General features: G+C 35.0%; 1 protein-coding gene across 3 annotated transcripts in view; it reads left to right on the top strand.

Annotated features, from left to right (window-relative positions):
* Positions 1-13,720, top strand: part of LOC124357853 (calpain-D-like) — a 60,618-nt gene that overhangs the window by 18,187 nt on the left and 28,711 nt on the right. For all 3 annotated transcript variants that reach the window (XM_046809929.1, XM_046809932.1, XM_046809930.1), the window contains exons 3-4: positions 6,728-6,914; positions 7,912-8,114. In XM_046809929.1, the coding sequence (XP_046665885.1) occupies positions 6,728-6,914; positions 7,912-8,114 (390 nt within the window). The remainder of the gene's footprint in view (positions 1-6,727; positions 6,915-7,911; positions 8,115-13,720) is intronic.

Raw genomic sequence — 13,720 nt, 5'->3', positions numbered from 1 at the left:
TAATAATATTTAATTTCAAAGATAACTCTGTAATATTTATCAAAATTGAAGTTCAAAAAAATATAGTAAAGGAGGTAGAAAAGTGAATGTTATATTTAAATTCTTGTATAGATTTATTTACAGATTTTAAAAAGAAACTTCATTTAACCCTTTGAGTGCCAAGTATTTATTGAGTGGGTATACTGAAAAGTGCCAGGTATTTTTTTAGTGGGTGTACCTAAAAGTGCCAGCCCTTTTGCAGGCATTTTGCAAGGTTTTAGTAAAAAATTCACAGTTCGATTATTTAACAAGCTATCAACATGATTCTTTTTTATTTTTCTCTGAAAACTATGTTTAAATAACATAAAATAACAAAGTTACCATAACAGTAAATTTAGGAATACCAAAAATGGACTTACCTAAAAAAAATTCAAAAAGTTTTTTAAATTTCATTTTTCAACCAAATTATTATGACCAAAAAAATTCATATCCTTTTCTTAGTCCTTATCACTGGAAAGTATATGCAATTGTCTGTAAATCTTGAAAAATTTATATTATTATCTTCAATAATGAGTAAGTTATACAACTTTTAAGAAACTATTGTCACATTGTTTCCGGTAGCTATGGCAACCAAAAATGTTTATATGTGAGTTTCATAATTTAAAGTATGATCGGAAGTGTACTATAACAATTTATTTTGAAAAGAAAGATTCTTCACAAACATTTCAATATTATATTATTTAAAAATATTAAAGGTTACAATTTTTAGTGACTTTTTCCCGAACGTCCGGTAAAATCGGACGTCGGCACTTTTCGGCCAACTTTTGTCGTCCGGTAAAATCGGACGTTGCCACTCAAAGGGTTAAAAAATAAAAATTGTGTACAATAATTAAAACAAGCATGGTTTTAAATACAGTACCAAACAAACACAGCATGTTTTATCAATCATTAGATTAACCTTTAGTGTAGCAGCTAAAATTATTAGTTCACACAACACATTCATATCTTTCAAGTATAAATCTTGTACAGAGCTATCAGTATTATTATTGTTGTAATTATGTCTTTGTTGTGCTATTTCTTCATTAGTACATTTGTTGAAGAACTATATAAAGCAGATCAGAATTAAAATATAATTGAAAACTCTTCAATTTCACATAGACGTGCCTTGCAATGAGGCTTGGGCCAGGTTATACATGTACATTTCCTGATAATATGTCACTCTCAGTTCCTCAGTGAAACCCATTCATAGTAAATACAATACCATCTCCACTATCAGTTTCACAAACTAGGTGATCAATATCCTGAAGAGTTTGCTACTGAGCTGTTCTTGCAGATCTGGGTCTATTTGGTCTGTCTGACGATTTACTAGTAGTTGGTCGCTCAACTTCAGTTTCCCTTATTTGACTCTATGGCAAATAAATTTTCTACCTGTTTGCGCCAAATCATCTGTGCCAGGAACATATTCTGCATCAGTGTCACCAAATCATTTTCATCAGGTACATAAGCCGGATCAGTGTCACCAAATCATCTTCGTCAGGAACATATTCGGGGTCAGTATCATTGTCATATTTATCTGGAAGACCTTCATATTCAAGGTTGTCCCTTTCTTCCAACATTCTCTTTCAATATTGGCTTCAGAACGTTCGTTTAACACTGAAAAAAATATCCTCAGTTCATTAAAAGTTGTGGTATTGCAATTCACTAAGCAATAATAGTAGTACAAAAACATACACTATTTATAATAAACATTATAAAAATATTTACATATAAATCTTGCATACACTAAAGTTAACTCAAGGGTGTCGATGCATAAGTTTGGCATAGGATTTTCAAGAAAGACTTAAATAGAAATGAAAAAATGTGCCACCATGTTACTACAATGATTGTTAGATGACAACTAACTGTAGATAGCACTGCTATAAGGACAATCACTTTGTTGGATATGTTAAGGGGGAGATGCTGAAAATAACTTGTCAAGTTTATGTGCGATACCCTTCTACAGTTAAGATTAAATTTAACTTCTTTCTGATGGTCCTGTTTTAAAAAAAGCTTCAAATTTCCATCAGGTTCTTTTGCATTACCCTATTCAACCAGATTATTATTATAAGTATGTAAGCAATTAAAGCCACTAACAATGTATTGTTTATCTTTTGTGAGACAGATCAGATGCACAAGACATCAAAAGGCAAATATCTGTACCTGCCCCAAGGAATGTAAAAAATGCACTGATCAGAACATTCATTATCAAGTTCTAATTGCCAATATCCAGACAAAGCATCTATCACACTGTGGTACTTTGAAATGAAATGAAAGATGCCTTTATTAAAAAGGTGGAGTTAGGGCTATCAAGCCCTCTCTACCACTCAACCTCATATTATATACAGTAAATTTACAGTAGTTTAATACAAATTCGGTAAATTATTAAATTATAATTTAAATATAAAATAACAACATTTCTTAACCGATACAAAATTAAATGACCTTAAAGTAAAAATTTACATATTAAATAAATTTCAAATTTAAAATACAAAAGAAAGTTTATATATGTTGTAATTAATAGAAGAAAAATTCAAAATGAATAACGAGAAGACATTCAATCACTCTAACACACCGATTGACCACATGACCGCAACAAGCAGCACCACCTGTCACCCCCACAGGCCCCCCAGCAGCAAGCCCCTAACCCTCGCCCCGAAGCATGCACAATCCTCAATACATGTAATATCATCTGGGAGAGCGTTCCAAAGACGACAAGCTTCAGCAGTGAAGGACCTATTCGAAAATGATGATCGATGGATTAGAATTGATTGTAATGTGGCTCCCCTTCTTGTAGGTTTATCACTAATATCAGAGATAAAGTTGAAATTATCGGACAGATAAACAGGATATTTGGTTTTGATGATTAAATGTAGAATAGAAAGTATGTGGAATTACGAAGCTGATGAAGTTTCATGAGTGACAATTGATGAAAATATTGTGTAACATGCTCTTGACATCTGAGATTAAAAATAAATCTAATATAGTAGTTCTGAGCACGCTGGGGTCTGCCCGATTGCTCAACAGTCATGTCATTCATCACGATGTCACAGAAGTCAAAGTGTGGTAGTTTAAGAGTCTTAATGGGCATCACCTTAACATTAAATGGCAGATATAAGGCAAACCGCTTCAAACTGTGGATGCCAGCAAAGATTCTTCTACACGTTATCGTAACTTGGTCAGTCCATTTGAGATTTGTGTTCATAGTGAGTCCGAGATTTTTCAGTTTGTTTTGGAAATTTAGTTCACAACTGTTAAGTTAAGTTTTGGTGTGGTGTCAAGATTAATTTGGTTTATCATTCTCGAGTTACTAATTATCATTGCTTGGGTTTTGTTCTCATACTTTGCTTGTTTAATTTTGTTTGAAATTTTGTCAAGTGTTGGAAGCTGAAAATGTTTTAACTTTTTTGCCTTACTTAATTCTTTTGGATCAATATACAGCTAAACATTACCATTTACTTTGTCTGGCACTACTAAGGTGCGTACCCAATCAGTTGGTATTTTAACTTTATCAAATATATTTATCTTTTCTGTGATATCAAGATACTCTTTTAACTTTGTCCCTTACCAGGAGTGTGAACCATGGTACAAATCTGTATGTGGACTGGTACATCTACAAACATCACCAGCATAATGTTATATATTTCTGTGGATGGGGTTTTGGATAAATATTCAGTTAAATTTGAAGACAGAGCTCAATCTAAGGTTTATTACATCTAACATAAATATAATTGTAGTAAAAAAGGAAGTTTTGCTAAAAGTAATCTTTGGACTTAAACTTTGTTTGTAATAAAATTCAAGATTCAAGATTTTATTCATCATTAAACATACAGTGATGCAAAAGATTCTGTCAATAGCAATATAACAATACAACATAATTTTACTTTTTCATTGTTTGTTGCATTCTGTTTGTAAGTATATTTGAATGAAAGTTAAAATAAATATAGAATAACATAAATAATTATAACATTATACAAACAATATTTTAATAGTTTAAACAGTAAAAACGTAAATTATTAACAGATTTAAAGACATACGAGGTGTGATCAAAAAGTTCCAGGACTGAATTTTTTATACATTTAATCCATACAACATACAGGTTATTCGAATTTGTCTCCTTCAGCTACACACTTTTCCCAACGGTGTTTCCACTGATTCAAAGGCCCCAGAAAACTTCTTTTGTAAAGATGTTTAGCAGCTCCGTCGTTTTTCTTTAATTTCGTCAACTGTTTGTAAACTTCGTCATTTCAGGGGTCTCTTGAGCTTCAGGAAGAGAAAAAAGTCTGCTGGAGCCAGGTCAGGTGAGTAAGGGGGGCTGAGGAATGACAGTCATTGCATTTTTTTACACAAAAAGTCAAGGATAACTAATGCAGAGTGAACAGGAGCATTGTCATGGTGAAGGACCCAATCACCACTTTGCCACAGCTCAGGTCTCTTTCTTCTCACAGCATTACGCAATTTTCTGAGGGTTTCAAGATAAACAAAACAATTAATTTTTTTTTTTTTTTTTCTATTATTTCACAAAAGAAAAACTCACAATTATCCAATAATTTGTGTATTTTTCACGAGGCCTTTTCGACATCGAAGATGCCATCATCAGGTGTGAATCAACAATTTAAAAACAAATATCAGCTGAGTAAAACTAACAAGATTTATATGGTTAAAATTAAAATAAAATGATATAAATATTAGTATATGTATAAAAGTTTGGGGTCAAAAAATTTAGTTATATTTTAAAGGAATGGTGAATTTTGAATCGGCCCCAAAATCATTGTTTAAAATTTTATCTTTGTGTTTTGTTATGTATAATGTTTCATATGCGTCGAGTTCTTCTTTGTTTGTGGACTTGTTTTAATAATGTAAAGTTTTTAAAGGTGTGGTTTGTTTTCAAAAGCATGTTTGGCAATAGCAGATTTATCAGTTTGTCCATATTTATAATATCTTTCGTGTTCTTTAAATCTTTTTTTAATGGTTCTTTTTTTTGGCCAATATAAAATTTATCACAATCTTCACAGTTAATTTTGTAAATATCAGTAGTTTTACTCAGCTGGTATTTGTTTTTAAATTGTTGATTCACACCTGATGATGGCATCTTCGATGTCGAAAGGCCTCGTGAAAAATACACAAATTATTGGATAATTGTGAGTTTTCTTTTGTGAAATAATAGAAAATTTATATTCCAATAAGAAGAGCTCCTCCTCCTTCAAAACATTAATTGTTTGACCTTGTGGAAGGAATTCATAGTAGACGACACCTTTACAGTCAAAGAAAACCGTAAGCATGACCTTCACATTTGATTTGACTTGACATGCTTTCTTGGGTCTTGGAGAGCCTTTTGATGTCCATTATGATGATTGTGGCTTTTGTTTCCACATCGTAACCAAAAAACACCATGTCTCGTCTCCCGTAATGACATGATCCAAGAAGCTTTCGTCGTCATTTGCCTTTTGAAGAAGTTCCTCAGAAACATGAATTCGGTGTTGTTTTTGGTCTTCAGTCAACAGTTTTGGCACAAACTTTGCTGCAACACGACGCATTTGAAGTTTTCCAGTTAAAATTTCCTGACATGACCCAAATGAAATGTTACACTCTTCTGCTATTTCACGGATTGTTAGTCGACGGTCTGATCGTATGAGAGCGTTCACTTTAGCAACACTGTCATCATTGAATTGACGTTGAAGGGTGTCCGGAACGAGTCTCGTCGTCTGTGGATGTTCGGCCATCTTTAAACCTCTTGAACCACTGATGGCAGCATGATCGGCTTAGACATTCTTCACCAAAAGCCTCTTGTAACATCAAAAAGGTTTCAGAAAACGTTTTGTTCATTTTCACACAAACACATTGCTCTTCTTTCACATTCATTTTCATTAAACAAAAAAATAGCCAAACTCTATTAAACTAAATCTCAAACAAACTGTGCTAATGTTACTTTCAGTGATGTTATGATTGATCTGCAAACACAGCTGTGTTACTGTTGAGTCAGGGAATACAATGCTGCCAAACCGCATCGCTGTGAGACATTGCATTCCCATAGTATATAAAAAGTCCTGGAACTTTTTGATCACACCTCGTATATTTAAAAATAAATAATTAGACAACAGTTAACAAGATAAAAAAGAATAAAGTAACAAAATTTAAAACAATGAACAATGAATAGCCTATATACATTATATAAAAATTTATAAAAAATACATACATTTAGCTATCTAGTCTGAATTTAGCCTCCAATTCAAAATTAGTAAAAGATTTTTTTTAATTTACCATAATCAGTAGTTAGATAGTCGTTAACCTTGTAGAAAACAGGTTCCTTTAACCATTTTTTCAAGTAATTTTGGAATTTATTAACAGTGACAGTGTGAGCGGACTCTGGCAATTTTTTTTGAATAATCTATTTTTCATGTGAAATATGCTGTTATTTGTTTTTGTAAGTCTCGCAGGTAGTAAATGTAGGGTATAGTTATTTATTGTGTTATAATTATGTATATCAGATCTAATTTTACTCGTATTTATGCAAATTTTCTTTTACGTTTATTAGACAGAAATATATATATATATGTGTGTGTGTGTGTATATATATATATGTAAAAAATAGGAGTGTCATTATTTTTAATTCTTTGAAAACAGGAAAGCAAGACTCACGATGGTCCAGTCCTTTTATGATCCGTATAGCATATTTTTGCCATCTAAAAACTTGTTTCATATGAATTTCCAGAACAATGAGCCGTTTGTTGATGATTCGTTCCCGCCTGCACCCAAGTCTCTCTACTACAATCCTGGGGAAAGCAAGGATCAGAATCATGTGGTACAGTGGCTCCGGCCACACCAGATCAACACCGAGGGTGACAGCAAGCTCAAGTGGGCGATATTCCGCACCCCTCTGCCTTCAGACATATCTCAAGGTAACGCAATTACCAGATGTATTTATTATATTCAGCACTTACATGTATTTATCTCATAAAAAATCAGGTAAAAATGTTTTTCCTATTTTTGTGGTACTTATATAAATTTTTTACCATGTGAAAATAGTGGGCCTAAGACGAACCCCTTTGGATTCAGAATCAGAAAAATCTTTATTCAGTTGTTACACATGGTGTTTATTTAGCTCCTATCTATATTGGATTTTTACTGGAAAAAATGTAAGTTATGTTGAGCTACTGCAATGTTATTTCTGTTTCTCCTATTACAGCTGTGGTTCTTACCACTTTTACCTAAGATATGAGCACGATTTTTCCCTGACATTACAGTTTCATATATATGCACTGTAAACTGTCATGATACCCTATAGAGGAAAGTGATCCTTCACAATTTCATTCTATTGAAGTTTTAAAAATAACACGAATTACTTTTTTTGGACTACTAAAATCTAATCTAAATTTTTAATTGATGTGAATCCATATAATGAGATACCAAATACAATATGTGAATGAATATGTGAAAAATATACCATTTTTAGAGCTTCTTGTGAGCACAATTTTAACATTCTACAAAGAGCTTATAAACCAGAGTTAACTTTTGAAACTTTTTTTTCTGAATGTTTATTCCATGTCAGTGAAATGTCTAATGTTAAACCCAGAAACTTTACTTCTTCCTTAAGTATAGTCACTTAACCTAGTTCTATATGAGGATGAATTTTATTTCTGCATTGGTTAGTACAAAATATAGCTTGTTTTTGTTGGATTCAAAAATAATTAGTTTTTTTTTAAACTGATTTTTTTATAGGCTGAGAAAAGCAGACACTTCTATTTCCTCTTTAGATGATGCACTAATTCATAGAGTGGCATCATCAGCGTATAAGCATAATTTATCTAGCTCTGGAATACTTTTTAGATTAGCACAGTTACCCAGATGATTTTTGTTTCCTGTCGATCTCAGTACTCAGTCTGGATGTGTTTGTAGGGGTGCTGGGTAACTGCTGGCTGCTTAGTGCCCTAGCAGTGTTAGCTGAGAGGGAGGATCTGGTGAAGAAAGTGATGGTAATGCGGGACTACTGTCACCAAGGGGCCTACCAGGTGCGACTCTGCAAGGACGGCAAGTGGACCACTGTGCTGGTGGATGACCTGCTGCCTTGCGACAAACGTGGTCACCTCGTCTACTCTCAGGTAGTTAAAGTTAGCCTTCGAAGGCATGGGTATCTAAAACATTGAAATGGTATAAACAAGTTATGCTCTATTTGATCGTTTTTATCTAGGAGAAAGCAAAGATATCAATCTCCAACTAGTAACAATCCCAGCAGATATCCAGTGTAACCTAAAAAAAATGGCCGACACTCATCATCAACTGTGAAAGTGCTCCCATTAATTGTGAAGTTTTAGTGAGTAAAAAACAACAAAATACTTACTGATCTGCACATCATTAAACACCCACTAAAACTGTAAGTGTATTTTAGTCATGAAAATCACTTAAAGACGTAACTCAAAAGAAGAGAAAACAATATATGCTGTCACAAACTGACACATCAAAGCCACTTTGATTAAAGCCACATATTTAAGCATCATTGACAGCAAGCTTTTAGAACTTGAATAATGTTTTGTTTGGAATTAAGCACAAAATATGTCTTAATATCAAGACATCTACAGTGACAAACTTAATTATTTGAATTCAGTACTCTTTTACCAAGCTACAGTGGCAACGCAACACCTGTGCTGACACAGCAGTGGCAGACATTCCTACAGAAACCTACCTCAACCGTGGTTACGTTTACACTGGCAAGGTCATCACTGCACAACATCTAGCATATGACACATTCTACCTCAACGGCTGCATCTACACTATTGAACTGCAAACTGTTGACAACAAGAAGTTTGAAGAGGGAAACCCTTTCTTTCATAAATTGCTGTCATTTTAATACACTGACAAATTCTGAACCAGCCAAACAGAATTAAAACAAACTGATCAATTTGTATTAATAAATTTTATTATTTTTATTAATTACTGATTAATTTCTTCTTCAAGGAACCATTTTTGTAAACTGACAGATTCTGAACCAGCCAAACAGAATTAAAACAAACTGATCAATTTTATTATTAATTTTATTAATAATTTCTATTATTTTTATTAATACTGATAATTTCTTCCTCAATGAACCATTTTTATAAACTGACAGATTCTGAACCAGCCAAACAGAATTAAATCAAACTGATCAACTTGTATCATTACTGTTTTCTGAACCTCCCCTGTCACAAAGAACTTTTAACATGCCAAAAACGAATTCGGAAACGTCCAAATACCCCTGTGGTGTTTGCAGTAATCGGGGGTAAGATACTCCGGTATAATATGTACTGGGTCCTGTAGCCAGTGGTACCATGGTGGCTGTGTGAATATATCTGACAAGCACCTAAAAAAATTGACCCAAGATGAAATAAAAACATGGACATGTGAAAATTGTAAGACCTCAATGACTGCCCAAAAACGGCTCTATGTCAGAATTAACCTTTGTGGCAATAGAGAAGCAGAACAACGTCCCACATTTAAGACACCCAGCCCATTAGGATACCACAAGGTCAAGGAAAAATAGAAAACACAGTTATATCTGATCTGGAGCTGAGCTTTGAGTGCTGTAAAAACAAAGGTTAAAAGATCAAGGTGGACAAGAGGAAGATGATCTTGAGACATCTCTGGCATTGGCAGCAGAGGTGGGCAGTCTTCTTTTGGCTGAAAAACTTGGAGCTGAAAAAAGGATGCTGAGGACCTAAGCACCCGAAACTCAGCACTGGAGGCTAAACTTGCTGAACTGGAGGCAACACTGAAGATCGAACTGAAGCCGAGGAAAAATACCTACAAAAAATTGAAGTATCGGGAAGAAAACTACAAGAAGCTATAGCCCAGATCGCAAAGGAAAAAACAAAATAGACAAGAACTACAGAACTTTTACGAGGATCATGACACAAGACAGACTCTCATTTTTGATGAACAAGCAAATAAAATATTAGAACTAGAACAAATAATCCTTAATCTCAAAAGAGAAAAATCTGGACAAAGAGATCTGGACAAAACGGGCCTACCTCAGACACCTAAACTCACTACTAGCGCTTCAGAAACACAAACAGAATTACTCAGAATTTTATGTTCCCAACTACTCTGCCTCGCTATTAATTGAGCTGACTCAACTGAAGATTCGACAAGACCAACTAGAATGCTCTGTGGTAACTTTGCAAGAAAAACTGCTTAAGCAAGGTGAACAAACAAACCCTGCAACACCACCAGCACTCACACAAAGTACACCCACTGCAAAGAGTCTTCCTTGCTCTAAAAAACCATAACATAAGTAAGAGCAAAAAACAAACTGGGAAGGAGAGGAACCATTTCAGTGTATCTCTCCAAGTAGCCAAAAAACAAAGCTCGGCATGAAGAACCTGCCAATGTAGAAACAGGCTTGAGAAGGACTACTGTAAATGAAGGATTAATTAAAGGGATCAGAAGAGAGAAAAAAAACCACCACTGAGTGCTAAAATCCTCCCAAGTGGAGAAAACCCTTGAGGAGTTTGTAACTAGAGAACTTGAAGCCCTCAAGGGATGCTCAGAAAATGACCATTTTCAAACCCAGCAACGCCAAAATAAACCCATCAGTAAAAACTTTTCTAACCAAAGTCAACCCCCACAAATATATATCAATATGGAAGTCGCCTCAAAAAATGAAAACGCTTTTTTAGAAAACTGCCAACCAAAACAGGAAAGACACAAAAACATACAAAACCACAGGATTTTCATCAACTCCACTCTGAAAAAAAGGACTCAGCCTCAGAAATCTCAATTTTTTCCACCAGAATATAAGGGGACTGTCTAAAAAAGTTGAGAGGCTAAATCACTTTCTGAACCAGTTGCGCCCAACAGTACTGATATTAACTGAACATGGGCTAAATCAAGATAATCTACGCTCAATATCAATTCATGGATATAAACTAATTACAGCTTTCAGCAGAGGCAATCATAAACTTGGAGGGAGGTTGCGATATATCTGGAGGAAACATCAGGCATTGAGGGAGAAGCAGCGGATATTGCCAACTACTGCATAGAATTAGTGTGTGAAGCAGCCTTGATAAAGATCAAAATTAACAAACAATCACTACATATATTGGGAGTTTATAGACCTCCAGGAGGACAAAGTAAACAAGCAATCGAGATGATAGCTAGTATCCTGGAAAATATTCGAGCAGAGACAAATCCAATACTTTTAATGGGTGACGTTAATTTTGACAGACTAACTGACAATCCAGAAAACCAACATTTGAAGAAGAGCTGCTAAGTCATGGAATAATACGCCTCCCTCTCCCAGAAACACGCATAACTAACACTTGCAAATCATCTATAGACTGCATATGCACTAACATGCCCAATTCAACTGTCAAATTCAATATTTTTCAAACAGGCTTATCAGATCACACAGGCCAACAATGTCTTTTACACCTAGAAAGTAAAATCCCACAAACATCAGTGAGTGAACACAGAAGAAATTTCAGTAAACAAAATCTTCAAAATCTTAAAACGGAGCTTATGAAAGTAGACTGGAGCTGTGTGTATAATGAGCCTGATGCTGAAGAAATGTACAATGCCTTTTACAGGAATGTAAGGCTGAATCTGGACTTAACTTGCCCAAAATAAGAAATCAAGAACCAAAAAAAGATCTAAGCAAAATGGCAAGTACGATGAAGAAGCCAGGAGATTGAAAAGAAATTTTTCTCAGGGCCTTTCGGAAATATGAAGTAACTGGCAATGCTGCAGATAAGGCTGAAATGATCACTAAGAAAAAAGACTACGGACCTCAAGCTTAGAAACCTTAAGCGTACTGCAGCAACAGAATACATAAATAAATCCGACAATAAATCAAAAGCACTGTGGACCATAATAAACTCAGAGAAGCAGGCTAAAATCCAAGTGTAACACCTCTTCAAATGGAAATAAATGGTACATTTTGAAAAACAATCCCTCGTTGATTACTGAAAACCTAAATAAATTTTTTGCAGAAGTAGCAGAAAATACACTGATAAAAAACAGAAATGATCTGCATTATGTCCGCAGTCAATTCAAAACCCTCCCATTAGGCAATACATCGAAGTGTTCAACTTTGCTCCAACTAATGAAAAAGAAGTTTTAGAAATAATTAGCTCTCTCAAATCAAAATTATCATGTGGTTTGGATGAGGTACCATCCAAGGCTGTCAAGCATTGTGCTGAACAACTCGCTGGCCCCCCCTTGCTGCTGTGATAAATAAATCATTTGAACAAGGACACTTCCCATCATTACTAAAATTATCGAAGATTTACCCCAAAAAACACAAGACTGGAACAACTACAAAATTAGAGAACTATCGGCCAATTTCATTGATATCCACATTTTCAAAAATAATAGAAAAAATTGCAATCAAAGGATGACTGAACATCTGCAAAACCAAGAGCTGCTAACAAAACATCAGCACGGCTTCTTAAAAGGAAGATCAACACTAAGTGCATTAGTCAGCCTAGTTGAATTTGTCACAGATCAGCTGGAGGACAGCATCAGCTGGAGGACAGCAAACTTGTAGCAGCTGTTATGGGTTTTGACTATAGCAAAGCTTTCGACTGCTTGGGACACGACCTCATTCTAACTAAACTGGCAACTCTGGGTGTCAGGGGAGGGTCGGGAAACTGGATAGCGAGTTACCTAGAAGGACGCCAACAGCTTGTAGAATTACAAACATCAACAAATGGTAAGAAGACATCCTTCAAATCCACCTTTCAACCCTCAAATAGAGGAGTACCACAAGGCTCAGTTTTGGGCCCTTTTCTGTTTGTCCTTTTTACCAATGATTTTCCAAAATTCCATAAATTATAACTCTGTAATGTATGCCGATGACACTACTCTCCTTCTAACCACAAATACTGCTGAAGAGCTCCACTCTGACATAATATCATCAACGCAAGAAACACTTCACTACTGTCTCCAAAACGACCTGGTAATAAATCCAAAAAAGACAACCTGCATAAACTTTAGTAGGCGACTGGACGAGATACCAAAAATTCCTGATCTCTTGGTAGAAAAAGAAGCCAAATTACTGGGAGTTACCATAGACTCTGATCTTTCCTGGACTACTCATGTCAATAATTTGAGCAAGAAGCTGGCATCAGGAGTTTTTGTTGTGAGAAGAATGAAGTGGATTGGAGGACTCGATATAGCAAAAGCAGCCTACTACTACGCCTTGATTGAATCCCACATTAGGTATGGTTTGATAGTGTGGGGTGGCCAACAAAACAAAACCTAAATAGAATCCTAGTCCTACAAAAGAAAGCAATAAGAACACTTGCTGATCTAAAACCAACAGAGAGTTGTAGAGAATCTTTCAAAGCACTAGGAATTCTAACAGTGATAAGTCTCTATATCCACACTGTTGTTACCCACACACCCAGCAGGGACTACAGACGAGGGGAGAATATCCACCACTACAACACGAGACGAGCAAAAGACTACATACTTCCACTACACCACACTACACAGTACAGCAAGAAGCCGTCGTACATCGGACGTAAACTGTATAATGCACTACCAGAATCACTGAAGAACCTGAACACCCAACAAACTGAAGAGACAACTACAGGACTGGCTGGGTGGAACGACCGCTATACACATTGGAGGAATTCTTCACCATGACACAAACCTACTAATTTTGTAAAGCAAGAAGCATGAAGACAATTCTGTATTTTGACGCCATTACATTTTCTTGATGAAATTGTAA

Source organism: Homalodisca vitripennis, chromosome 3, assembly GCF_021130785.1.
Source record: "Homalodisca vitripennis isolate AUS2020 chromosome 3, UT_GWSS_2.1, whole genome shotgun sequence".
Taxonomy (NCBI): Eukaryota; Metazoa; Arthropoda; class Insecta; order Hemiptera; family Cicadellidae; genus Homalodisca; species Homalodisca vitripennis.
The sequence above is the reverse complement of the archived record's forward strand: the minus strand, read 5'-3'. Positions and strand labels throughout refer to the sequence as shown.